The sequence below is a fragment of the Miniopterus schreibersii genome, assembly GCF_964146895.1.
Source record: "Miniopterus schreibersii genome assembly, chromosome: 21".
Lineage (NCBI taxonomy): Eukaryota > Metazoa > Chordata > Mammalia > Chiroptera > Miniopteridae > Miniopterus > Miniopterus schreibersii.
The window spans coordinates 15,122,391-15,146,450 of NC_138123.1; the positions used below are offsets into that span (position 1 = coordinate 15,122,391).

Below are 24,060 nucleotides of genomic sequence, written 5' to 3' on the forward strand. Positions count from 1 at the left end.
GGGTCTTAGCAGAATCGGGAGGCGGAAGAACTGCGCGAGTGGGAGGTGAGCGGAGGTGACTGCGGGCTGTGAAGGTGGCGGGGCCCGGCCTGGAACCTGTGCGCCTCTAAAGCGGGAAAGGACGCGGGTTTTCCTCCGAGCCTGTAGCGGGCCCCCCCGGCGGCGCCTGCATCGCGGCCCAGCGAGACCCTCCTCTGACTTGACCTTCAGAGCTGTCAGGTGGCTTGTTTTAGAGCAGCCACAGGAACCAGTGCTCACCTGGGCAGTTGCGTGACCGGCTCTAAAGCGTCGCTTGTGGAGGTGCCGGGGCCGGGGCCCGAGCGTTGGGAAGGAGCCCGAGAGGCCGGGACCGCGCGCCTCCCGGGCCGGGCGGGACCCCAGGGAGACGCCGAGGGCGGCGGGGGGCGGCGCCCGTCTGGGTCCCGCCGCGGCCTCCGGGGGACCCGCGGACGTCCCGACCCAGCAGGGGACGCGGGGACCGGGCGCGGAGAGAGGAAGGGGCGCGGGACCCCGGGCCGCCGCCCTGTCGTCTGGCTCCTCGCTGCGCCCGTGGGTGCGCGCCGCTGGCGTCTCCCTCCAGTCGCGCGTGGTTTTCCTCTGGTGCCGTTCATCGTTTCTACTCCCATTTTACCTGCGTTTTCTTCCTCCTGTCGCCGGGGAATGAGATTTCCTGCGTTGATTCTCTGCATTACTTTTTGTCTTCCTTGCAGTTGTGGTGTTGTTGGGAGAATTGTGTTGTCTGTCTGTCAGATTTCCCATGTCCTGGATTTTTCTGATCGCATCCCCGGGTGTCCTTACGCTTTTCTGTCCTGTGGTTGCATGTGGTCCGTCACGCAGGCGGTGGGCATCTCAGCCGGGGAGCGCGTAATGTCCGGTTGTATCTGTTTGGGGGTGTTAGCAGCTATTGATGAATGTTGCGTACATCCATTATTTCATTTTGGGTTGTGAAGTGACGAAATTCTAACGGTTTTCTTTTTTTTTTTTAATCATTCTTCTGGGATGAGACAAGTAGCGTATATTGTGAAAATCTTCCCTGTATTACTTGGTTCCGAAAACAGCTGGGTGATTGAAAGGCAAATGTCTGATTCTTTCCTTTTATTGATTGATCTCCATCATCATGAGTCGAGTCCCTAGAAGACCAATGAACTTTTAAAAATGTTTATAAGTCATGGGTTTAAACATATTTGATAAGTTTTGGTCCATTGCTCTTATCATCATTGACGTTCAGCCTGTCCCATCTTTGGCCAGTAGGGATTCCTCCACATTGGCTCCTGAGTATATTTGATGTCACCTGATGGTTTTTGACTGTTTCCTTCCTGATATGATACAAAAGCTATCAAATGTGCAAGAGTCATGTTAGACATTGTTTGCCTTACATCACAGTCAGCCTTTTCTCTAAGAGTCTATTTACTTACTATTTTTAAAATATTTTAGTAGCAAATAACATTTGGAGGCCACAATCTGAGCTCTAGATGTGCTCATTGCTACTGGGTTGGTCATTGTTTTTAGGCCCTTTTTAGTGGACAGAGCTATATTTGCAGGATTAATTCTTAGAAGTAGAATAGATTTAAGAACATGTGTATTTTTTCTACATATTATAAAAAGTCTCAAACAGAAAAATAGAATGGTATAAGGGACACCCGTATCTATTTGTTTTCAACTTAACAGTTCACATTTTGCCATATTTGCTTCATTTATTTTTTGCTTAAGGATTTTAAATTAAATTATATACATTATGGCATTTCATCCCTAAATCACCATGCATCTCTAAAAAATAAGTACATTTTCTTATTAAATAGTATACATTTTACACTTAAATTTGATTCATATTGTCATTTTGGTGAATAGAGATTTTAAACCAATAAATAAATCAGATTATTGAAAAACTTTGTTCTAGCCCGGCCGGGCATGGCTCAGCGGTTGAGCGTCGACCTAGGATCCAGGCGATCGGGGTTCGATTCCCGGTCAGGGCACATGCCCGGGTTGTGGGCTCGATCAGTGACTCTCTCATCACTGATGTTTCTGTCTCTCTCTCTCCCTCCCCTTTCCTCTCTCTGAAATCAATAAAGATATATTAAAAAAAAAAAAAAAAAAGAAAGAAAAACTTTGTTCTAATTAACCTCTTGAGTGATAATCCTTGAAGATTAGTCCACTCCAAGGTGGAGTGGTTCCGTTTTTTTAAAATGAATAATCATATGGTTCTTCAAAATTATAGGTCTTTCAATCTGCTGTTCATGCCATCACAATTCTACACTAGCTTTTTTCCTGATGAATTTTAAATATGAGTTTCTTGGTATCCTATATAAAAAAATCTGTATCTAATTTTTATTGTTTGAAAGTCTTTTTTTAATTTTCAACCAAAGAGGAAAAGTTGTTTAACACCTTAAGACTTTTGTAGTGTTTATTTACCTACTGTAGGCTTTTGGAAATTATTTATGATCAGTTATATAGGCCAAGGTGTTTTTTAAAATAACATTTATTGATTGTACTTTGTTAGTGTTTTATTGCTGCTGTTATTCCAAAGTTTTTAATGTTCTTTCATAGCCTGTTTTGAAATAATACATTGAGAATGAGCCAACATAGATGATCTTGTAGCAAATCTCCACATAAAGAAGATTGAAATCATATCAAGCATCTCAGATCACCATAGCATGAAATTAGAATCAACTACAGTAAAAACTCAAAAACATTCAAACACATGGAGGCTAAATAACATGTTATTAGACAATGAATGGGTTACCAATAAGATCAAGAAAGAAATCAAAAACTTCCTGGCAACAAATGAAAATGAACACACAACCCAAAATCTATGGGACACAGTGAAAGCAAGTCCTAAGGGAAGTTCATAGCACTGCAGGCCTCCCTCAGAAAGGAAGACAACATCAAGAATTAGAAGGTTCCTCTGTGAAGCTGTCCAGACCAGGGCTTTTGTTTGTTGGGAGTTTTTTTTATTACTGCTTTGACTTCATCAGTTGTTATTGGTCTATTCAGGTTTTCTGATTCTTCCTGATTCAGTTTTGCATGATTTCATTCTTATGTGGAATCTAATAAACAAAACAGACTGAGAAACAAAATAGATCGAGAGACATAGAAGCATGGAGCAGACTGATGAATCTCAGTGGGAAGGTGGGGGTGGGGGAGTAGGTGAGGAGAGATTATTCAAAAAACTTATATGCATATGTGCATAACCCATGGACACAGGCAATAGAGTGGTGAATGCCTGGGGGGGGGTGGATGCGGGGTGGAGGGGATCCGTGGGGAAAAAAGGGGGAAGAGCTGTAATACTTTCAATAATAAAGACAAATTAAAAAATTAAAAAAATAAAATCATTGAAGAAGTCATAAAAAAAAAAAATCATCAGTTGGCTGCCTCCTGCATGCCCCCTACTGGGGATCAAGCCCATAGCCTGGGCATGTGCTGTGACTGGGAATCAAATTGGCGACCCCTTGGTGCACATTATGATGCTCAACCACTGAGCCACACCAGCCGTGCGGAAGTAAGATATTTTTTAATGTTAGAGATTATTGTTTTTGCTGCTGTTGTGAATTTTCAAAAAGTATTCCTTAGGACACTTAATTTCTATCTTTTGGAAAATCATCATAATATTTTGATTTTTTTTTTTTTAAACAACCCGTGGAACTTTATTAACCCTATCCTTTGTCTTTACAGAAGAATTAATTGTAACAACATGGTATAATATAACAAATTGACATATTATAAGATGACATATATAGGATGGCTTTATATAATGACATAGTATTTTATATATATCACATTATAGAGTTACTTTTTAAAACATCTTTTCATTTCTTTGTGGTAAATTATACATAATATAAATTTTACCATTTTAACCATCATCTTTTTAAAATTAAAATAAATATGTTTTTATTGATTTTAGATGAAGGGAGAAGGAGAGAGAGAGAAACATCAATGATGAAAGTCATTGATCGGCTGCCTCCTGCACGCCCCCTGCTGGGGACTGAGCCCACACCAGGGCATGTGCCCTGACTGGGAATCAAATCTTGATCTTCAGGTTCATGGGTCAACACTAAACCACTAAGCCACGCCAGCCGGGCCATTTTAACCATCTTTAAGTGTACAGCTTTGTGGTATTAAGTACATTTAAAATGTTGTGCAACCATCACCACCATCCATCTCCTGAACTTTTTCTTTCTTTTTTTAAACTTTAAATTTTTAAATTTTTAATTACAATATTATTGTTTCAGGTGTACAACCCAGCAACCAGACATTATGTAACTTACTAAGTGATCATCCCAGTAAATCTAGTACACATCTGACACCATACATAGTTATTACAATATTATTGACTATATCGTCTAGGCTGTACTTTATATCCCCGTGACTATTCTGTAACTACAAATTTGTACTTTTTAATCTCTCCATCTTTTTCACCCATCCCTCAACCCCCTCCCATCTTGCAGCCATCAAACTGTTTTCCGTAGTTGAGTCTGTTTCTGTTCTGCTTGTTAATTTATTTTGTTTTTTAGATTCCACGTAGAAGTGAAATCATATGGCATTTGTCCTCCTATGACTTATTTCATTCAGCACAATACCCTTTAGGTCCATCCATGTTGCAGATGGCAAAGATTTCATTATTTTTTATGGCTGAGTTATATTCTATTGTGTATATATGCACCACTTCTTTATTCGTTCATCTATTGATGGACACTTAGGTTACTTCCGTGTCTTGGCTATTGTAAACAATGCTGCAGTGAACATGGATGTATCTGTTTTTTCGATTTAGTGTCTCTCGTTTCTTTGGATAAATACCTAGAAGTGAAATTGTTGGGTTCTTCTTTGTTTCTTGTTATATAGCCTTTGTTTTAAAGTCTGTTTTTTCTGGTATAAGTTTTTTGTTTGTGTCCATTTTTATGAAATATTTTTTTCCATCCCTTTAAATCAGTGTGTGTCTTTCAATCTGAAGTCTCTTGTAGAAAGGATATGTAGGGGTATTGTTTTTTATCCATTCAGCCTTCATATGTCTTTTGATTGGAGCATTTAATCCATTTGTATTTAAATTGTTGATATGTATTTATTGCCATTTTGTTATTCATATTTTTGTCATCATCATTGTTGTTCTTCCTAAGGAAGGCCCTTTAACATTTCTTATAATACTTGTTTGGTGGTGATGAACTCTTGTTCTTTGGTTCTTTTTTTTTTTAAGCATTTTTTTTTTCAGGAAAAAAAGTTTTTTCCAGTCACACGCGGAAGGGGTATGGGTAGAAAGACATGTTTTCCATCCAGCCATGGCCCCTAGCTCATGTGGTTTGGGCAGCAATAAGGGGTGTAGGGTGATGGCCCCCAAAGTAAAAATGGTGTATGTGTGCGTATGGGAAGGAAAGGGGTGTAAAAGAAGTGGGGAGTAGTGGGGGGAAGGGAAAGGTGAGACTAGTACTGGTAACACTGAAGATGGGAGATCATTTCATGACATTTCTTGTTGATCATATCGCCGTAGACACCTTATTTGCCCATTAGCAGAACTGTTGTCTTGCAGTTATGGTGACAGTGATGTTGAAGATTGGGGTGCCCCCGATGCTCTTGGTATGAAGATACATGGTAAATTCCCCATCTTGCAGCAGTGAGTCATGGGTCACAACATTTCTGTCCCCCAAGTGTCAGCCCATTCATGAAGAAACTTGACTGGTCTTTGCCAACCAGGCCACCAAACTTAGCTGGTGTGATCTTGAGTAAGGTTTTCCCAGAGATGGTGGCCCAGACAAAGGGCAAATCCTTATAGCCCTCATTGGCTCCCTCCTGACAGGCTCTGTCTGCCATGAGGCTGTCAATGTAGGCAGTTCACCCAGCCATGGTGCTGCTACTAGGGCTGCCCTCTGCACTGCTGCTGGGGCCTTGGGCTGGGCTTGGGCTGTCTAGGGCTGGCTGACAGGGAGAGGCAGAGAGCTAGGCATATGCTGCCATCTGGACCATGGCTCTGCTAGCTGTCTCTGGTCCTTTGATTCTAAATGATAGCCTTGCTGGGTACAGTAATATTGGTTGTAGGCCCTTGCTTTTTCTCACTGTGAATATTTCTTGCCAGTCCTTTCTGGCCTTTAAAGTTTCTGTTGAGAAATCAGCTGACAGTCTTATGGGAGCTCCTTTATATATAACTAACTGCTTTTCTCTTGCTGTTTTTAAGATTCTCTTTGTCTTTAACCTTTGGCATTTTAATTATGATGTGTCTTGGTGTGGACCAGCACTTGAATAAGTCTCTCCTTTTTTCTCCAGCAACTGTCTCATGAGTTTGGCTTTTGTGGTGGCAGGCAGCTGAACCTTGGTTCCAGTTCCAGTTTTGGCTAGCCAGGCAGGATCAAGCAGGAGCCCTCCCCCAGCTCCCCACCTCCTGAAGGTCCCTGGACTTTGGAAGAGGTTCCCAGGTTGCCTGTGGCTGACTGACTGACCTGTGAAAGAACTTGGGAGTCCCTAGCAGCTACCACATGATTTTACTCAGGGACTCCCTTTGCTCTCTCTTGGCACTGGTTACCTGCTATGCCTGGCTGTGGGAAGATGCAGACTCTGACCTTCAGTCATCCCAGTTCCAGGAGATTTGCTGACATTCAACTTTAAAACCAAGATGACGTAGAGCCAGGGTGATGAACACCAGTATGACATACACCACACCATCACTTGACCAGTTTCGAGATCCTTATCAGAATGGGCTGTGCTGGCTGCACATAGAGAACTTTTCAACACCCTCCTCTTGATCTATCTGTTCTGCTTTCCCTCTCCTCTTATAAAAACCTCTGCCTGCACTGAGAGGGGAGATGGGCTTTGGACAAGAGTCCCCCATCTTCTCAGAAGACCGGCACTTGATTAACCGGCACTCTTTAGTTTTCCCCCAGCACCTGTCTCACGAGTTTGGCTTCCATAGCAAGTTTGGCTTTCATGGCGGCAGGCAGTCAAACCTTGGTTCTGGTTAAAGGTTCACCTAGTTTGGGACTCTGTGTTTCCTGGATTTGTATGTCTGTTTCCTTCACCAGGTTGGGGAAGTTTTCCACCATCATTTTTTCACATAGGTTTTCAATTCCATGCTCTCACTCTTCTCCTTTTGGTACCCCAATGATGTGAATGTTGGTATGCTTGATGTTGTCTCAGAGGCTCCTTAAACTATCCTCATGTTTTTGGATTCTTTTTTCTTTTTGCTGTTGTGATTGGGTGTTTTCTTCTTTCCTACCTTCCAAATCTCTGATTTGATCCTCTGCTTCACCTAATCCACTGTTGGTTCCCTGTAATGTGTTCTTCATTTCAATTAGTGTATTCATTTCTGGCTGCTTTTTTGTTTCCTGTCTCTTTGTTGAAGTTCTCACTGAGTTCATCTACTCTTCCCCTAAGTTTATTGAGCATCCTGATAAGCAGTGTTTTGAACTCAGGTAGATTGCTTGTCTTCTTTTTGTCTAGTTTTTTGTGGAGTTTTGTTTTGTTCTTTCACTGAGGACACATTTCTTTGTCTCCTCAATTTGGTTGCCTCCCTGTGTTTGTTTCTATGTATTAGGTAGAGCTGTTATGTCTCTTGGACTTGGTAGAGTAGCCGTATGTAGTAGGTTGTCCTGTAGGGCCCAGTGCTGCAGCTTCCCCAATCACCTGAGTTGGACACTCCAGGTGTGCCCTGGGTGTGCTGTGTGCACCCTCCTGTTGTAGTTGAGCCTTGATTGCTGTTGGCACCTCATTTGGAGGTACTTACCCCCAGGCTGATTGGCTTCTGGGATTGGCTGCAACAGCTGTGGTGGATGAGTTGTGCAGGGGCCCACCCCATGGAGCAGAACTTACTTCAGCAGGGCTCTGGTGCCTGCTGAGTCTGCCACTTGAGTGTGTTACTTGTGGAGGTGGTTGGGTGGTGGTGCTTTGACATGGTCTGAAGCTGTCCACTGGGTGCTGTAGCTCTCAGGCCTCCTGGGAGGTACAGGCCAAGGTCAGCAGCCACCTGTGCTCTGCCTGAGGACACCCAGCATGAGCTATAAAGTGATCTGCCAATGGCTGCTACTTGTGCTGGGCTTGGAGGTGCCCAGGAGAGGCCAAACTGTGAACCAAGTTTGGCTGCCACTAGTGCTGGGCCTGGGGCCAGTTCGCAAGAGCTACTCAGCACACTGAGGCCAGATGCTGCTTGTTTGAGAGATTTTAGGAAAGTCTGCAGCATGAGCCAAGACAGGTCATTTGTGTGGAAAAGCTACAGGGTGGTCTCCAAATTGGGTCGGGTAGGGTCTCAGGGAATTAGCAGGTACAGTGTCAGCTAGGTTGATGGAGACTCAGATATGGCGCCCACATGCTGGCTCTGTAGGTAGGGTGAGGGGTCAGCAAATGAACAATGGCCTCTGCCAGAACTTCTCTCTAGGGACAGAGCTGTCCCTCCAACTCCTGCCCCAATGCCAGACAACTCAGTTCTTTCTCCTATGTTGCTGCTGCCCCAGCGCTGGAGCTCAGAGCAAGTGAGTCTGAGTAAGTCCATGTGTGGGCCCTTTAAGAGAAATGCCTGGGACTCCAGCCACCTCTGTCTCACTCACCCACAATCCCTGCTGGTTTTCACAGCCAGAATTTATAGGGACTTCTCTTTCTGGCACAGGAACCCTGGGCTGGGAGCCTAGTGTGGGCTTGGGATCCTTGGCTCCTCAAGGGGAACCTCCAGATCGGAGATATAGCGCCTGACTTTTATCTGACACACATGGTTTTAGGACCAGCTGTTCTGCATTTCCACCCCTCCTACCCATCTCGATGTGGCTTCTTTATTATCCTTAGTTGTAGGACTTCTGTTCAGCTATTTTTTCAGGCGGTTCTATTGGTGGTTCTCTAGTTGTAATTTTGATGTGGTTGAGTACCGCATTTACCCAAGCTGCCACCATGACCGGCTAATCCCCCATAATATATTGATTTTTGTTAGAGGATGGTACTTCATTGTCATCTGCCAGAAAATCGATGTCATAAATTTAAAAATCTATAATTTATGGCTCTTGAGGCCAGATAGTGTGTCTTTTACTGGTCAGAATAAACCATTATCCTTAAAAACCATGTGCCTTGTATCTAGGGTTAGCAGTATAGAATACCTGTCTCCAGTATATTTTTTGGTGACTTCAGTCAGAATTGCTGTCTTTGACTTAATTAGAAGCCTAGCTGAGGTAGCATCTCTTTGGGAAGCAGAATCTAATACAGCGTACCTGAGTACTTGTTTAAAGCATAAATTCTTATGTTCTACACCCAGAGATTCTAATTCTGTAGGTTGGAATTACAGTCTAGGACTCTCTATTTTAACATGCTCTAGGTGATTCTGACACCCCCTTGTGAGAATGGCTCCATTTTTATTCTGTGCGCTGCACCAGTGTACCTTTGAAAATGAGGTTGCCAGAAAACGAAATAAAGCCTTCAGAGCCTTGTGTTTAACCGCCTTTATGCAACTAGGCTTTCTGTCCTAGCTCGGCTGAGGCTTGAGTTAAGAAATAGCCACTGGCACCCTGGCTGGTGTGGCTCAGTGTTGACAGCGTTGTCCGATGCACCTAAGGGTCGTGGGTTCAGTTCCTGCTCAGGGCACATACCCAGGTTGTGGGTTCGATCCTGGGCCACGGCTCGTGCATGAGGCATCCAATTGGTGTTTCCCTCTCATAGCAATGTTTCTCTCTTCCCCTCTCCCTTCTTCTCTCTCTGGAATCAATGAAAAAATTGTCCTCAGAGGAGGATTAAAAAAGACAAAAAAGAAATAGTGCCTTGTGAAACACCAGTGAATATGTCATAACTGTTACCAAGTGTGATGTGTCCTTCATTATCTCAGTCTATGCCTTATACAGGCACTGCTGTGACAGACTCCTTTTAACTCAGGGACAGGACAGACAGGTTTTTCTTCTGAGGAATGGAGCTGTTTCTGCTGGTTAAGGAATGCATCTTCCTTTCCTTTTTTATTTTTTTTTAAAAATGTATCTGCTCTTTGTCCGACATCTTGTTGAGGCAGCAGGGTTGCCCTGCGCTCCGAGTCTCGCCATGCCGCCCAAGGACTACAAAAAGAAGAAAGATGCTGGAAAGTTGGCCAAGAAAGACAAAGACCCAGTGAACAAATCCGGGGACAAGGCCAAAAAGAAGTGGTCCGAAGGCAAAGTTCGGGACAAGCTCAGTAACCTAGTCTTGTTTGACAAAGCAACATATGACAAACTCTGTAAGGAAGTTCCCAACTATAAGCTTATAACCCCAGCTGTTGTCTCTGAGAGACGGAAGATCCGCGGCTCCTTGGCCAGGGCAGCCCTTCAGGAGCTCCTTAGTAAAGGTCTTATTAAACTAGTTCAAAGCACAGAGCTCAAGTAATTTACACCAGAAACACCAAAGGTGGGGATGCCCCAGCTGTTGGAGAAGATGCATGAATAAAAGGTCCCACCAGCTGTACATTTTGAAAAATAAAACTTTATTAAATCAAAAAAATATATATATATATCTTTATTGATTTCAGAGAGAGGAGGGAGAGGGAGAGAGAGAGGGGAACATCAATGATGAGATAGTCATTGATCGGCTGCCTCCTGCACACCCCCGACTGGGGATGAAGCCCACAACCCAGGCATGTGTCCTGACCAGGAATCGAACCGCGATCTCCTGGATCCTAGGTCGACGCTGAACCGCTGAGCCACGCCCGGCTGGGCTGTATCTTCCTTTGCTTGCTGCAAGGATGCTGCTTATCCTCCCACCTCTTTTTTTTTTTTTTTTAATCCTCACCTGAGGATATTTTTTTCCCCATTGCCTTTCAGAGAGAGTGGAAGGGAGAGAGAGAGAGAGACACTGATGTGAGAGAGACATCAAATGGTTGCCTCCCGCACAGGCTCTGACCACTGGGGCCAGGGATCAAGCCTGCGACTGAGGTACGTGCCCTTGGCCGGAATTGAACCCGACACCCTTCAGTCCGCAGGCCAGTGCTCTACCCCGAGCCACTGGCAGACTGTATGCCACGCTTTGCTTTTTCACTTGTTGATGGACATCTGTGTTGTATCCACCTTGGACTTGTGAACAGTGCCACAGTGAACACGGGCACACAAATACCTTTTGGAATCCCTGCTTTAATGCTTTTGTTTATACATCTGCAAGTAGACTTGCTTGGTCATATGGTTATGCTATGTTTAGTGTTTTGAGGAACCACTGAAACTGTTTTCCACAGTGGCAACACCATTTTCCATTCCCACCAGTGATGGGTGAGGGTTCCAGGTTCTTCACAACCTTGCCAACACTGGTTACTCTTCATTTTTTTAATTATAGCCATCCTGTTATGAAGTGCTGCCTCGTTGTGGTTTCGATTTGCATTTCCCTAATGATTAAAGATGTTGAGCACCTTTTCCTGTGCTTACTGGACATTTGTATATCTCTTTTGGAGAAATGTCTGTTCTGGTCCTTTGTTTATTTTTCAGTTGGATTGTCTTTGTTGTTGAGTGTTAGGAGTTTGTTAAGTACTCTACATATTAAATTGGTGATTTGCAAGTATTTTCTTTCATTCTGTGTTGTCTTTTCACATTCTTGATATTGCCCTTTTATGTACAAAACTGTTTAATTTTTACAAAGTCCAGTTTATCAGATTTTTCTTTTGTTGCTTGTGCTTTTGGTTTCCGATCTAAGAATCCATTGCCCTGTCTACAGTCATGAAGATTTGCCTCTAAGTTTTCTTAGAGTTTTTGATTTTAGCTGTGTGTTTTTTTAGGTTGTTGACCTATGTTGAGTTAATTTTCATATATGATGTGATGTAGGGGTCCAGATTCATTCTTTTGCATGTGGATATCTAGTTTCTCAGCACCATTGTTGAAGAGACTGTCCTTTTCCCATTGAGTGGACTTGGCACTTTTGTCTGAAATCATTGACTACGTATGGGTTTATTTCTGAGCTTTCATATATGTTCCTTTGGTCTATATGTCTGCCTTTTCATCAGCATCACACTGTTTTGATTACAGTAGCTTTGTAGTAAGTTTTGAAATTGGGACGTGTGAGTTCTCTGACTTTGTTCTTTTTCAGGATTGTCTTGGCTGTTCAGGGCTGCTTGCTTGCCCTTGCTGTTTTTTTATTTTATTTTATTTTATTTATTTTTAAATATATATATCTTTATTGATTTCAGAGAGAGGAAGGAGAGCGCGCGCAAGAGAGAAAGAAACATCAGTGATGAGAGAGTCATTGATCGGCTGCCTCCTGCACGCCCCCGACTGGGGCTCGAGCCCACCACCCGGGCCTGTGCCCTGACTGGGAATTGAACTGCGATCTCCTGGATCCTAGGTTGATGCTCAACTGCTGAGCCTTGCCCAGCTGGGCTGCCCTCGCTGCTTTTGAAGGGTTATTTCCCCAGTTACAGTGTTCCAGATCACCAGTTACTTTTTTTCAGTATTTGGTAGATATTCTAGCTTTTACTGTTTGGGTGGAGAAGTCAGCTCTTGGTCTGGTGGTTTTTCTTTGAAGACAATCTATTTCCTTTCCCGTACTCTGAGCTATTTTATGATTTTTCTCATAAAAAAATCATAGCTTGTCTTTGATTGCTCCCAGGTCGCTTTAAATAAGTCTGGGAATGAGATGATTTGAAGTTGGCCTTCAATCCTTACAAGGGCTAGTCTGTTTAAAGTTGGTTCCTCCTTACTTTTAGGATGAACACATTCGGAACCCCGGTACAAAACCCTAGGAACCTCCACCTTCCTTGGGAGATTGTGATTTTCAGTGTTGATTTCTTAGCCCCTCAATTCTGTCCAAAGCTCTGTTTAGCTTTTCAGTTTTTCAGCCTCTTCTACCAGAACCAGCAGGTGCCTGGAGGAGAAAAAGTTGCTCTGTATGCTTAGGTCCACTCTTTGGGTTTTCCTCTTTTCCCAGATACAGGCATATTTTGGTCATATTGGGGGTTCAGTTTTAGACCACTGCAATAAAGCGAATATTGCATTAAAGCGAGTCACATGAATTTTTGATTCCCACTGCATATAAAAGTTATGTTTACAGTGTACTGTAGTCTATTAAGTTTGCAATAGCATTATGTCTAAAAGAGCCAATGAACGTAACTAGAAGATACTTTATTGCTAAAAATGCTGACTATCATCTGAGCTTTCATCACGTATCTTTTTGCTAGTGAGGGTCTTGGCTCAAAGTTTATGGCTGTTGACTGATCAGGGTGGTAGTTGCTGAAGGTTGGGGTGACTGTGACAGTTTCTTAAAATAAGACAAACAACAGTGAATTTTGCCCCATCAGCATTCGATGCTGCTGGATAGCATTTACCCACAATAGGATTTCTTTCAAAAGTGAAGTCGGTCCTTTCAAACTCAGCTGCTGCTTTATCAGCTACGCTTATGTATTATTCTGAATCCTTTGTTGTCATTTCAACAATCTTCACAGCATCTTCACCAGGAATAGAGTCCATCTCAAGAAACCACTCTCCTTCCTTGCTCACCCACAAGAAGCAGCATCTTACCCATTAAAGCTTTATCATGAGATTGCATCAATTCTATTCCATCTTCAGGCTCCACTTCTAATTCTAGTTCTCTTGCTGTTCCCACCACATCTGCAGTTACTTCTTCCACTGAAGTGTTGAACCCCTCAAAGTCAGACATGAGGGTTGGAATCACCTTCTTCCAGACTCCTGTGAATGTTGACATTTTGATCTCTTCCTATGAATCACAAATATTCGTAAAGGCATCTAGAATGGTGGATCCTTTCCAGAAAGTTTTCAGTTCACTCTGCGTAGGGTTGCTTCAAACCTTCAATTTGTAAAAGACTCAATATCTGTGAAGCTCGATAAAGTGAAGTGTAGTAAAATTAGGTATACCTGTCTCTGCTTGAAGCCCTGCTGGCTATTCTGTTGGATATATACCCAGAGGTGGAATTGCTAGATTATCTGGTCATTCTCTGTAGCCTTTTGAGGAAACGCCGTACTGTTTTCATAGTGGCTTCATCATTTTACATTCCCACCTGCAGTGCACAGGAGTTCCAGTTTCTCCACATCTTTGCCAGCACTTGTAGTTTTCTGAGTTTGTTTTTTGACATTAGCTGTTCTAATTGGTGTAAAGTGATTTTAAAAAGTAGTTTATTTAGCTTTTCTAGTTCTCAGCAGAAGGGTAGATCCAGAAGTGAAACCCTCCATCTTATTTTTGCACCTAGCACAGTGGGCACTTAATAAATAGGTGGAAGGGAGGAGAGAAGGTAGAGAAAACGCTCTGAAAACTAAGGTGGTAGCAAATATAAGATGTCAGTGATAGCGCAGAATAAAGGGTAAATTTTGGCTTCTGGAGTCAGAATGACCTGATTTGAAGCTGTGTGACTTTCAGTAAGTTATTTTACCTATATTAAATACTATTTTCTTATAGAATTTTATTTTATGTAAAGCAGATTACTAGACTAGGACTCAAAAAATGTGTATGGTGGGGTTGGGGGACTGGGTGGAAGAGGTGAAGGGATTGAGAAATACAAATGGGTAGTTAGAAAATAGTCCTGGGGATGTAAAGTACAGCATGGGGAATCCAGTTAATAATAGTGTAATAACTATGTATGGCGCCAGGTGGGTACTGGAAATATCAGGGAAACACTTTGTAAAGCATATTATTGTCTAACCACTGTGCTGTACACTTGAAACTAATACAAATTAATATTGAAAACAAACTGAAATTGAGCAGTGAGTCATGTTTGTTCAGGAGGTGGTGGAAGGGACGGTACCTCCTTTACAAAGATGAGCTGTCTGTCTTGAGGATGACACGAGGCAATCCAACAGAAAGTTCTGGCGTTTAGTAGGTGCTCAGTATATTCTAGCCATTGTTGTTTTCTGCACTTGTGATTTTTGTGTTTGCTGATTGAAGTCCCGAGTCTAAAGTGAACTTGTACTTTCCAAAGGCATTTCTTTCTCCCCAGCGCTCTGTGATAACGGTTTCCACTGCACACTGTATTTGCTTGCAGAAAAATGGAGCATTACCTCTGCCACCACTTACTGCTCATTCGGTTTTTCTCGCTCTGCCAGGACTCTGGTTAGGAGTGGAATGGGACAACCCGGAGAGAGGCAAGCACGACGGCAGCCGTGAAGGGACTGTGTATTTTCAGTGCAGGTAACTTCTCATTGTGAATCCGCATGGTTACTTACGAAAACACTTAATAGCTGAATAAAGGGGCTAGGGAAGAAGTGGTTGGCTCTCGGGTTCGCTCTGTAATGTAGAATTTGGTGTATTCTACACAGACAGTTCTATTTGTAGAGTTTCTTCCCATGTTTTAAAAACTGATTCTTAACTTTACAAGTGGGGTTGCTTTCTTTGTTGTTTCTGTTTTTTCAGCTTTTTAGAAACTGGATGAATGTAAACATTTCCCCTTGATTCGTTAACATTTTACAATCCATTAAGTGAATAATAGAAAAGAGAACTAGCCTGGGGACCCGGTGAGGCACAGGGATCAAACAACACACGTAACACCCCAGCAGCCTGCTGGCGCTGTTCGCCGACCCGCTTTCTCTCCCTGGGAAAGAAGGGCACACTGAGTATGGCGTGCCCACCGGTGCCTGCCGCTGCCTGGCTTCAGAGAGGCTGCGTGGAAGCTGACAAGGGGGCGGGGACTTTCAGGCAGTTTCTCTCTTACATCCTTGCTGCTCTTTGTTTTCCTTGGGTTTCAGTTACTCAAAAGGATTTCTCAATATTAAGCTTTTTTTTTTTTAAAAAAAATGTGGTGTGGTGAACACGATCCTGGCTTGGAAATCAAGAGACCCCTCACTCTGCTTTAACAATCTTTATGACCCTGGACAAGACTAAATTTGCTAACCTCTAAACTGAAGGTCAAAATTAGATAATAGCAAATGTTTCCTAGCCTACCATTCTGTAATTTTAGCGTTGGGGTAGAAAAGAATCAGCTTGTTCCTGTGGGCCAGCTCGGGATCCGTCCTGAGTTCCTGGGAGAGGGAGGTGTGGAAGCAGAAAGTTCCTAGCCTGGCTTGTTGATCCCTTCCCTACCCTTCAGGGAAGGGCCTTTTCCTGGGGAGCCTGCCCCAGCCTACTTCCTGCTTCCAAAAGCTTGCCCAGGTCACCCAGGAGTCATGGTCTCTGGATACCCTGTTTTCAGCCTTACTTTCTCTGAGTAGAAGACTCGAGATTTGGTTCAGTCCTGGCTGATGTAGGATTTGCCTGGAAGGCTGGTAGGAAGCTCAGGTCAGGGATCAACTCGGGTTTGAATTCCTCCCCTTGGAGAAAGCATATCCTTTGTTCTGTCTTCCTGTATAGTCATGCCTGAGCATTTACATATTGAAATGCATATCTTATTATAAATTACTTTGTTCATTATAATGGGTACTTTGTTGACTTTGAAGTCCTGTAGGGGTAGATAATGTTACCTGCGGATTCTGTTTCAGAGTATTTGGGGGCAGCATAAAAGGGTGCGTCGGTGTGACATGGGAGAGATCACGGGTCTAGACAGAAGGCACTGCCTTGTCCTTCGTGGTGGTTAATGCACACGTTCCATTGATTAGAACCTGACTTCAACTAGTAAAGATGCTACCTCTGCCTTAGACTCGAAATCAGACAAAGCAGATTTGCACCGTGAGCGTGCATTTTTTATTACACTGTCGGGTCTCTCACTAATACGTCACGTACACTTTCCTTTTAAGAAGTCTTTTTATATTTCAAATTTTACTTGGAAAGTCATAACAAGATAAGTATTTTACCACAGTAAACATTTTCTTTATGTTTAGATGCTATTTTCATGAAGCCAAAGCAATGAAAGTTGTCAGAGCATACATTTTTGTGCAGCCAGCAAATGGCAAAATGGTGGTGCACCCATTTTAAATAAGAAAGTTTGAGTCAAAAGTTGTCAGATCTTCAGAGGGGTATGTTAATATCAAATGGTGGGGTGTGTTAGATGTATAACAATGTAGTTAGTTTGCTTTATACCTTACAGATATTACGGTATACTGAGCGGGGTGTTTGGTGAGCTCAGCTTCTGAGTCTCCCCAGCGTCCCAGGCTGGTAGGATGACACTTTTTTGTGCAGGGCTGGGTCCTCCTCTCTAGGAAAAGACTTTAGAATAGACAGTGTTGTTTTTAGGGTCCGGCTCATGGCCTGCATTCTTACCAGGATGTTTCCCTGGCTAGTGCAGCTCACGTTGCTTTCATGAGACTCCAGTTAAGAATAGGATAACATTTACAAGGGTCCAGCCTCTGCTTTAACAATGACCTTGAGAAGAATATAGGATGGGCTTTAACCCAGGGAATAAATATTTTTACAGTCAGCTTAGTGTTTCCATGTCTAATCGCATTTGTTCCTCATTCTAAATACCTGCGTGGCTATGACAGGTATTGTTAATATCTCCCACCGATGACTGAGTGCAGTAATGGGCTCTGAGTATAACATGGGAAACTAGAGCTGAGCTAAAATCCTGGCTGTGGACTCCTCATTGTAGGTTTCTCAAAATAGGGTAGATTTTTCTTTTGACTAGTTGCTTCATCAGGCCCCTCTGAACGTGGGTTTTGATCATTTCATGTCACTTTAGTTTCAGTCTGATCTTTTCCCTTATATAATCTGAGGTAAGTATGGCAATCTCCTGAGCTGTCATTACCCATAAGCAATATTTGTGATACTATCACCTAAGAGTAGTTTCCAGGTTTACCCAAAACTCATGACTGCAAACCAGCCACCACGTCTCTCCCAGGGGCTCTGTTCCCCATCCCTCCTCTTGTGGGAGTGGGAGGCTTAGTTAAGGGGGTTACCCATGAAGTTCTCTCTACCTGGTCCCTCAACAGCAGAGTGATTTCCAGTTGTTTAAATTTCAACCTAAAGTAAGGAGTATAGTTTAAACAGAACCCCATGTGTCCACTCAGCTTTTACTTAAAATGTTCTCTTTTGGCACGTCTCCCTCTCGGGAGCAGACCCGAGCCTTTCCCCTCCCCCCTCCTCCCTCCTCCCCCAGGCCCGTTGTTACCTTTGCCTTCTTCCCTGCTAAGCTTCCAGGGTCATCCTCCTGCTCTGTCACTTGTTTCCTGAGCCTACGCAGCACAGATGCCCCACTTCTTCTACCTCTGTAACTTTCTAAATAAACTTTCTCTTATAATTTGAAATAAATAAATATAAATAAATAAGTAAATAAAATGTTCTCTTTATAAGCAATTCTATGATTTCTCTTTTCTGGTGAGCAAGAAATCTTAAAATCATATTGTCTTCACGACTAGTGAGCAGAACCTAACTTGAATACTTGGCATCAGAGGGGACACACCATTCAAGACTGTATCCCCAGCACTGGGGCGGGCGGATTGGGGCTGAATTGCGGAGATGGAGACTCGGGCCCACCCCCGGTGCCGCAGGTTAAACCGGGGAGGGAATCTCTGCTGTAGAGGTTTCCCAGAGGATCGAGGGGTCCCAGCCCACAGCAGGACCCCAGCCCAGGGCTCCAGGGCCGGGAAGAGAAGAGTCCACAACTTCAGGCTGTGAAGCCAGCGGGGACTGTCCCTGAGGGTCCCGGAGGCTGCGGGAGCCCCAGTCTTTCCTCTTAAAGGGCCCACGCATGGACTCACTCGGTCGCGCTCCCTCTGAGCCCAGTGCCGGGCAGCAGCTTGAAGGGAACCTGGGACACTTGGGGAGGCACTAACCTGCCTGAAATTGGGGTGAGAGGTGGAAGGGCGGCTTTGTCCCAGGCAGAAGAGCCGGCAGAGGCCATGGCTCCTTTGGCGAGTCAACCCCGCACACAGGCACCATATCTGAATCGCCAGCACCTGACTCACACCGTTGGCCCCGCCCTGTGATTCCCGGAGGCCCCGCCCCTCCCCACCTGCAGGCTCATCCAGGCCATTTCCAGGGACTTTTCTGTGCAAGTGGCCTTTCTAGCCTTATGCTTAGGACTTTCCTAAAATCTCTCATATGTGCAGCAACGTGCCCTATACGGCTTGATAAGTGGCCCCAGGCCTGGCACTAGCGGCAGCCTACATTGGCTCATAGCTTGGCCTCTCCTGGGCACCTCCAAGCCCAGCACAAGTAGCAGCTAACTACAGTTTGCTGTGTAGCTCATGCTGGGTGGCCCTGGGCAAGGCACTGGCAGAGGCTGCCTTTGCACCTCCCGGAGGCCCCAGAGACAGTGCACCTGGTGCTCAGACTCAACCACACTGGATTACAACCCTACCACATCCATAAATGACACACTCAAGGGGCGCAATGGTGAACACCAAAGCTCCACTGAAGTAAATCCTGCTCCATAGGGGTGTCTCCAGCACAGCACCTCTTTGGCTGTAGTTGCAGTTGGTCCTCACAGCTGATTGGTCTTGGGGTCAATTCCTCCCAGTGACGCCAACTACAACAGGCTCAACTACAATGGGACAGTGCACACAGCCCACACAGGGGAGCACCTAGAGGGCCCAGCTCAGGTGACTGGGGAGGCTGAACCACTGGACCCTACAGGACACCTACTACACAAATCTACTCTACAAATTCCAGGAGACATAGCAACTCTAGCCAGTGTATAGAAACAAACACCTGGAAGCAGCCAAAATGTGGAGGCAAAGAAACATGTCACAAAGGAAAGAACAGAAGAAATCTCTAGAAGAGGAACTAAATGAAATAGATCCAAGCAAGCTAACAGATACAGGGTTCAGAATTTTGTTTATAAGAATGTTTAAGGATACTATTACGGAGATAACTGAGAAAATCGATAACATAATAAAGTACCAGTTTGAAATGAAGACTACATGAACTGAAATGAATAATTTACAGGGGATCAACAGTAAAGTAGAGGACGCTGAGAATCAAATCAGCAATTTGGAACATGAAGAAACAAAGAACACCCAACCAGAAGAGCAAAAAGAAAAAAGAACCCAGAAATATGAAGATAGTATAAGGAGCCTCTGGGACAACTTCAAGAGGCCCAACATTTGTATTATTGGGATGCCAGAAGGGGAAGAAAGAGAGCAAGAAATTGAAAACCTATTTGAAAAAATAATGACAGAAAACTTCCCCTACCTGGGGAAAGAAAGAGACAAGTCCAGGAAGCACAGAGGGTCCCAAACAAGAGGAACCCAAAGAGGTCCACAGCAAGACACATCATAATTAAAATGTCAAAGGTTGCCCGGCTGGGCGTGGCTAAATGGTTGAGCGTCAACCTAGGACCCAGGCGATTGGGGTTTGATTCCCGATCAGGGCACATGTCTGGGTTGCAGGCTTGATCCCCGGTCAGGGGCGTGGGCGTGCAGGAGGCAGCCGATCAGTGACTCTCTCGTCATTCATGTTTCTGTCTCTCTCTCTGTCCCTCTCCTTTCCTCTCTCTGAAATCAATGAAGATATATTTTTTAAAAAATAAAAAAATAAAAATAAGTAAAATGCCAAAGGTTAAAGACTAAGAGAGAATCTTAAAAGCAGCAAAAGAAAAGTAGTTACCTACAAGGGAGCACCCATACGACTGTCAGCTGATTTCTCAACAGAAACTTTGCAGACCAGAAGAGAGTGGCAAGAAATATTCAAAGTGATGAAGAACATGGAACTACAACCAATATTACCCAGAAAAGCTATCATTTAGAATTGAAGGTCAGCTCGGCCAGGCGTGGCTCAGCAGTTGAGCATCGGCCTAGGATCCAGGAGATCACGGTTCGATTCCTGGTCAGGGCACATGCCTGGGTTGCAGGCTCGAATCCCAGTCGGGGGCGTGCAGGAGGCAGCCAATCAATGACTCTCTCATCAGTGATGTTTCTCTCTCTCTCCCTCTTACTTCCTCTCTCTGAAATCAATAAAGATATATTTAAAAAAAAAAAAAAAAGGTCAGATAAAGAGCTTCTCAGACAAGGAAAAGCTAAAGGAGTTCATCACCACCATACGAGCACTACAGGAATTGTTGAAGGGTCTTCTTTAAGAAGAAGCTAATGAACAAAAGAATCTGACGAACTAAATAGATCCAGAGACATTGACACATGCAACAGATGATCATATTTCAGAGGAAAGAGGGAAGGAGGATGGAGGATGGGAAGAGATTAACCAAAGAAGTTATATGCATATAAGCAAAGCCCATGGACACAGTCAATAACGGGGTGAAGGCCTGGGGAAGGGGTGGGAGCGAGGTGGAGGGGGTCAATTGGGGGGAAAAATGGGACACCTGTAATACTTTACACAATAAAGATAAAAAAAAAAAAAAAAAAAAAGGAAACCCCTTGATGTCCCTACCTATGTGTGTCATAGATTGTTGTGAAGTGTGCTGAGGTTCTTGAATGAGCATTATAAAATATTTTCCTGGTATGGTGTAAAGTATTAGAAGAAATTTTTAAAAATCACTAAACAGTATACAGGCAGGGGACATCTCTGTGGAAGGTGGGGGGGGGCAGTTTCATTTTCATGTGTGTGTATGTATGATTTTTTTAAACATTTTTCAATTACAGCTGACATTCAGTATTTTTGTTTCAGGTGTGCAGCATAGTGGTTAAACAATCATATACTTTACAAAGTGATTCCCCCGATAATTCTGGTACCCACCTGGCACCATATGTAGTTATTATAGTATTATTGACTGTATTCCCTGTGCTGTACTTACATCCCTGTGACTATTTTATGACTACTGATTTATACTTCTTAATCCCTTTACCTTTTTCACCCACCTCTCAATCCTCTTCACCTCTGGTAACATTCAGTTTGTTCTCTGTATCTATGAGTCTGTATCTGTTTTGTTTGCTTGTTTATTTTGTTCTTTAGATTCTACATATAAGTGAAATCATATATTTGTTTTTCTTTGTCTGACTTATTTCACCTAGCATAATACCCACTAGTTCCATGTTGTCAGAAATGGTAAGAGTTCATTCTTTTTTATGGCTGCGTAATATCCCATTGTATATCTTCTTTATCCAGTCACCTATTGATGAGCACTTGGGTTGCTCCTGTATCTCGGCTATTGTATATATATAATGCTGCAATGAACATAGGGGTGCGTATATCTTTTCAAATTAATGTTTTGAATTTCTTCGGATGTATACCCAGAAGTGGAATCATTTGCTGGATCATGAGGCAGTTCCATTTTTAATTTTTTGAGGTAACTCCATACCATTTTCCACAGTGGCTGCAACAATTTGCATTCCCATCAACAGTGCACGAGGGGTCCCTTTTCTCTACACCCTCGCCAACACTTGTTTGTTGATATATCGATGATAGTCCTTCTGAAAGGTGTGAGGTGATATCTCATTATGGCTTTAATTTGCGTCTCTCTGATGATTACTGATGTTGAGCATCTTTTCATATGTCTATTGGCCATCTATATGTCCTCTTTGGATTGTTTGTTTTGGTGTTGAGTTGTATGAGTCCTTTATAAATTTTGGATATTAACTCCTTATCAGTTGTATCATTGGTGAATATCTTCTTCCATTCAGAAGGTTTTCTTTTCATTTTGTTGATAGTTTCCTTTGCTGTGCAAAAACTTTTTAGTTTGATGTAGTTCATTTGTTTATTTTTTCTTTTGTTTACCTTGCTATGAAAAATGTCCAAGATTTTACTGCCTATGTTTTCTTCTAGGATTTTTATGGTTTTGGGTCTAACACAAGCCTTTAATCCATTTTGAGTTTATTCGTGTATATGGTGTAAGAAGGTCGTCTAGTTTCTTTGTTTGCATGTATCTATCCCGTTTTTCTAACACCATTTATTGAAGAGTCTGCCTTTATCCAACTGTTATTCTTGTCTCCTTTCTCAAATATTAATTGTCCATACAGGCATGGGTTTATTTTTGGGCTCTCTCTTCTGTTCCACTGATCTGTGTGTCTGTTTTTATGCCAGTACCATGCTGTTCTGGTTACTATGGCTCTGTAGTGTAGTTTGAGATTGGGTAGTGTGATACCTCTAACTTTGTTCTTCTTTCTCATGATCGTCGTGGCTAGTGGGGTCTTTTGTGTTCCATGCACATTTTAGGATGATTTGTTCTAGTTATGTGAAATGCATTGGCATTTTGATAGGGATTGAATTGAATATGTATATTGCTTTGGGTAGTAAGGACATTTTAATGATGTTCATTCTATCTGTGAACATGGTATATGTTTCCATTTATTTGTATCCTCAGTTTCTTTCTTCAGTGTCTTAAAATTTTTCTAGTACAGGTCTTTTACCTCCTTGGCTAAATTTATTCCTACATATTTTATTCTTTGGTTTTTAATCCTCACCTGAGGGTGTTTTTTTCCATTGAATTTTTAGAGAGAGCGGGAGGTTGGGGGAGGGAAACAGAAACGTCGATGTGAGAGAGACACATCGATTGTTTGCCTCCACATGTGCCCTGACCAGAGCCAGGGCTGAGCCTGCAACTGACAGGTGCCCTTGACCGGAATCAAACCCGCGACCCTTCAGTCCACTGGCCAACGCTCCAACCACTGAGCCAAACCTGCTAGGACTTACTCTTTTTGATGCAGTAGTAAAGGGAATTGTTTTCTTAATTCATCTTTTTGATAGTTTGTTATTAGCTTATAGAAATGCAACCTTTTTCTGAATATTAATCTTGTATTCTGCTACTTTACTGAATTTATCAGTTTTAATAGTTTTATGGTGGACTCTTTAGGGTTCCCTCTATATGCTATCATGTCATCTGTGAGATATTTCATTTTGGAAGCCTCCCCTGGTTCATACAAAATAAAAATTGTGTCACTCAGAAGCAATTTATGAAAAGATGCTTATCTACTGGGCTGTTTTTCTGTTGGGAAGTGAGTTCATCAGGTCAGTCCTTTAGCTATCACAGCAATGTGCATTGAATGAAAGTGAATGCTGCTCTCATGCTGAGCGGTGTGTTTGCAAGCTTGCTGAAAGGCCCTGAACATGCCTGTAACAAATGGCATCAAGATTAACAACATTTGTGAGAAATCCTCACAGACTTAGCCTCCCCCAGCACCCAGCATCTAAAGCCCCAGCAAGAAAAATGCTTCCTATGAGAGTTTTAGTTTGCTGGTGACCCTTTACATTTGAGTAGTGTTGCCAGATTCAGCAGATAAACATACAAAATGCACCGTGAGAAATTTGGGTTTCAGATAAACAGTCGTTTTTAAGTGTAAGCATGGGACATGCATGGGACGTACTGATACTAAAAAATGATTTCCTGTATCTGAAATTCAAATTTAACTGGGCATTATGAATTTTATCTGAAAGCCCTGTTGGGGAAACAGGGCAGGTTGAATCTTG

The 24,060-nt window shown here is 43.1% G+C and overlaps 1 protein-coding gene and 2 pseudogenes across 13 annotated transcripts in view; 2 read left to right on the forward strand and 1 right to left on the reverse strand.

Annotated features, from left to right (window-relative positions):
- The window catches only part of TBCE (tubulin folding cofactor E), a 70,867-nt gene that overhangs the window by 20,646 nt on the left and 26,161 nt on the right, over window positions 1–24,060 (forward strand). For 7 of the 11 annotated variants that reach the window (XM_081123903.1, XM_081123902.1, XM_081123908.1 and 4 more), the window contains one exon: window positions 14,940–15,024. The exons of 2 other annotated variants lie outside the window; for them this stretch is intronic. In XM_081123903.1, the coding sequence (XP_080980029.1) occupies window positions 14,940–15,024 (85 nt within the window). Of the gene's footprint in view, window positions 1–14,878; window positions 15,025–24,060 lie in introns of all 11 variants that reach the window. 2 more of the 11 variants (XM_081123898.1, XM_081123901.1) reach the window with 1 other exon arrangement.
- On the reverse strand, window positions 5,410–5,817 carry LOC308550296 (profilin-1 pseudogene; annotated as a pseudogene). The gene has a single exon. The product of its transcript is annotated as a profilin-1 pseudogene (transcript).
- Window positions 9,937–10,404, forward strand: LOC308550327 (small ribosomal subunit protein eS25 pseudogene; annotated as a pseudogene). Its single transcript has one exon. The product of its transcript is annotated as a small ribosomal subunit protein eS25 pseudogene (transcript).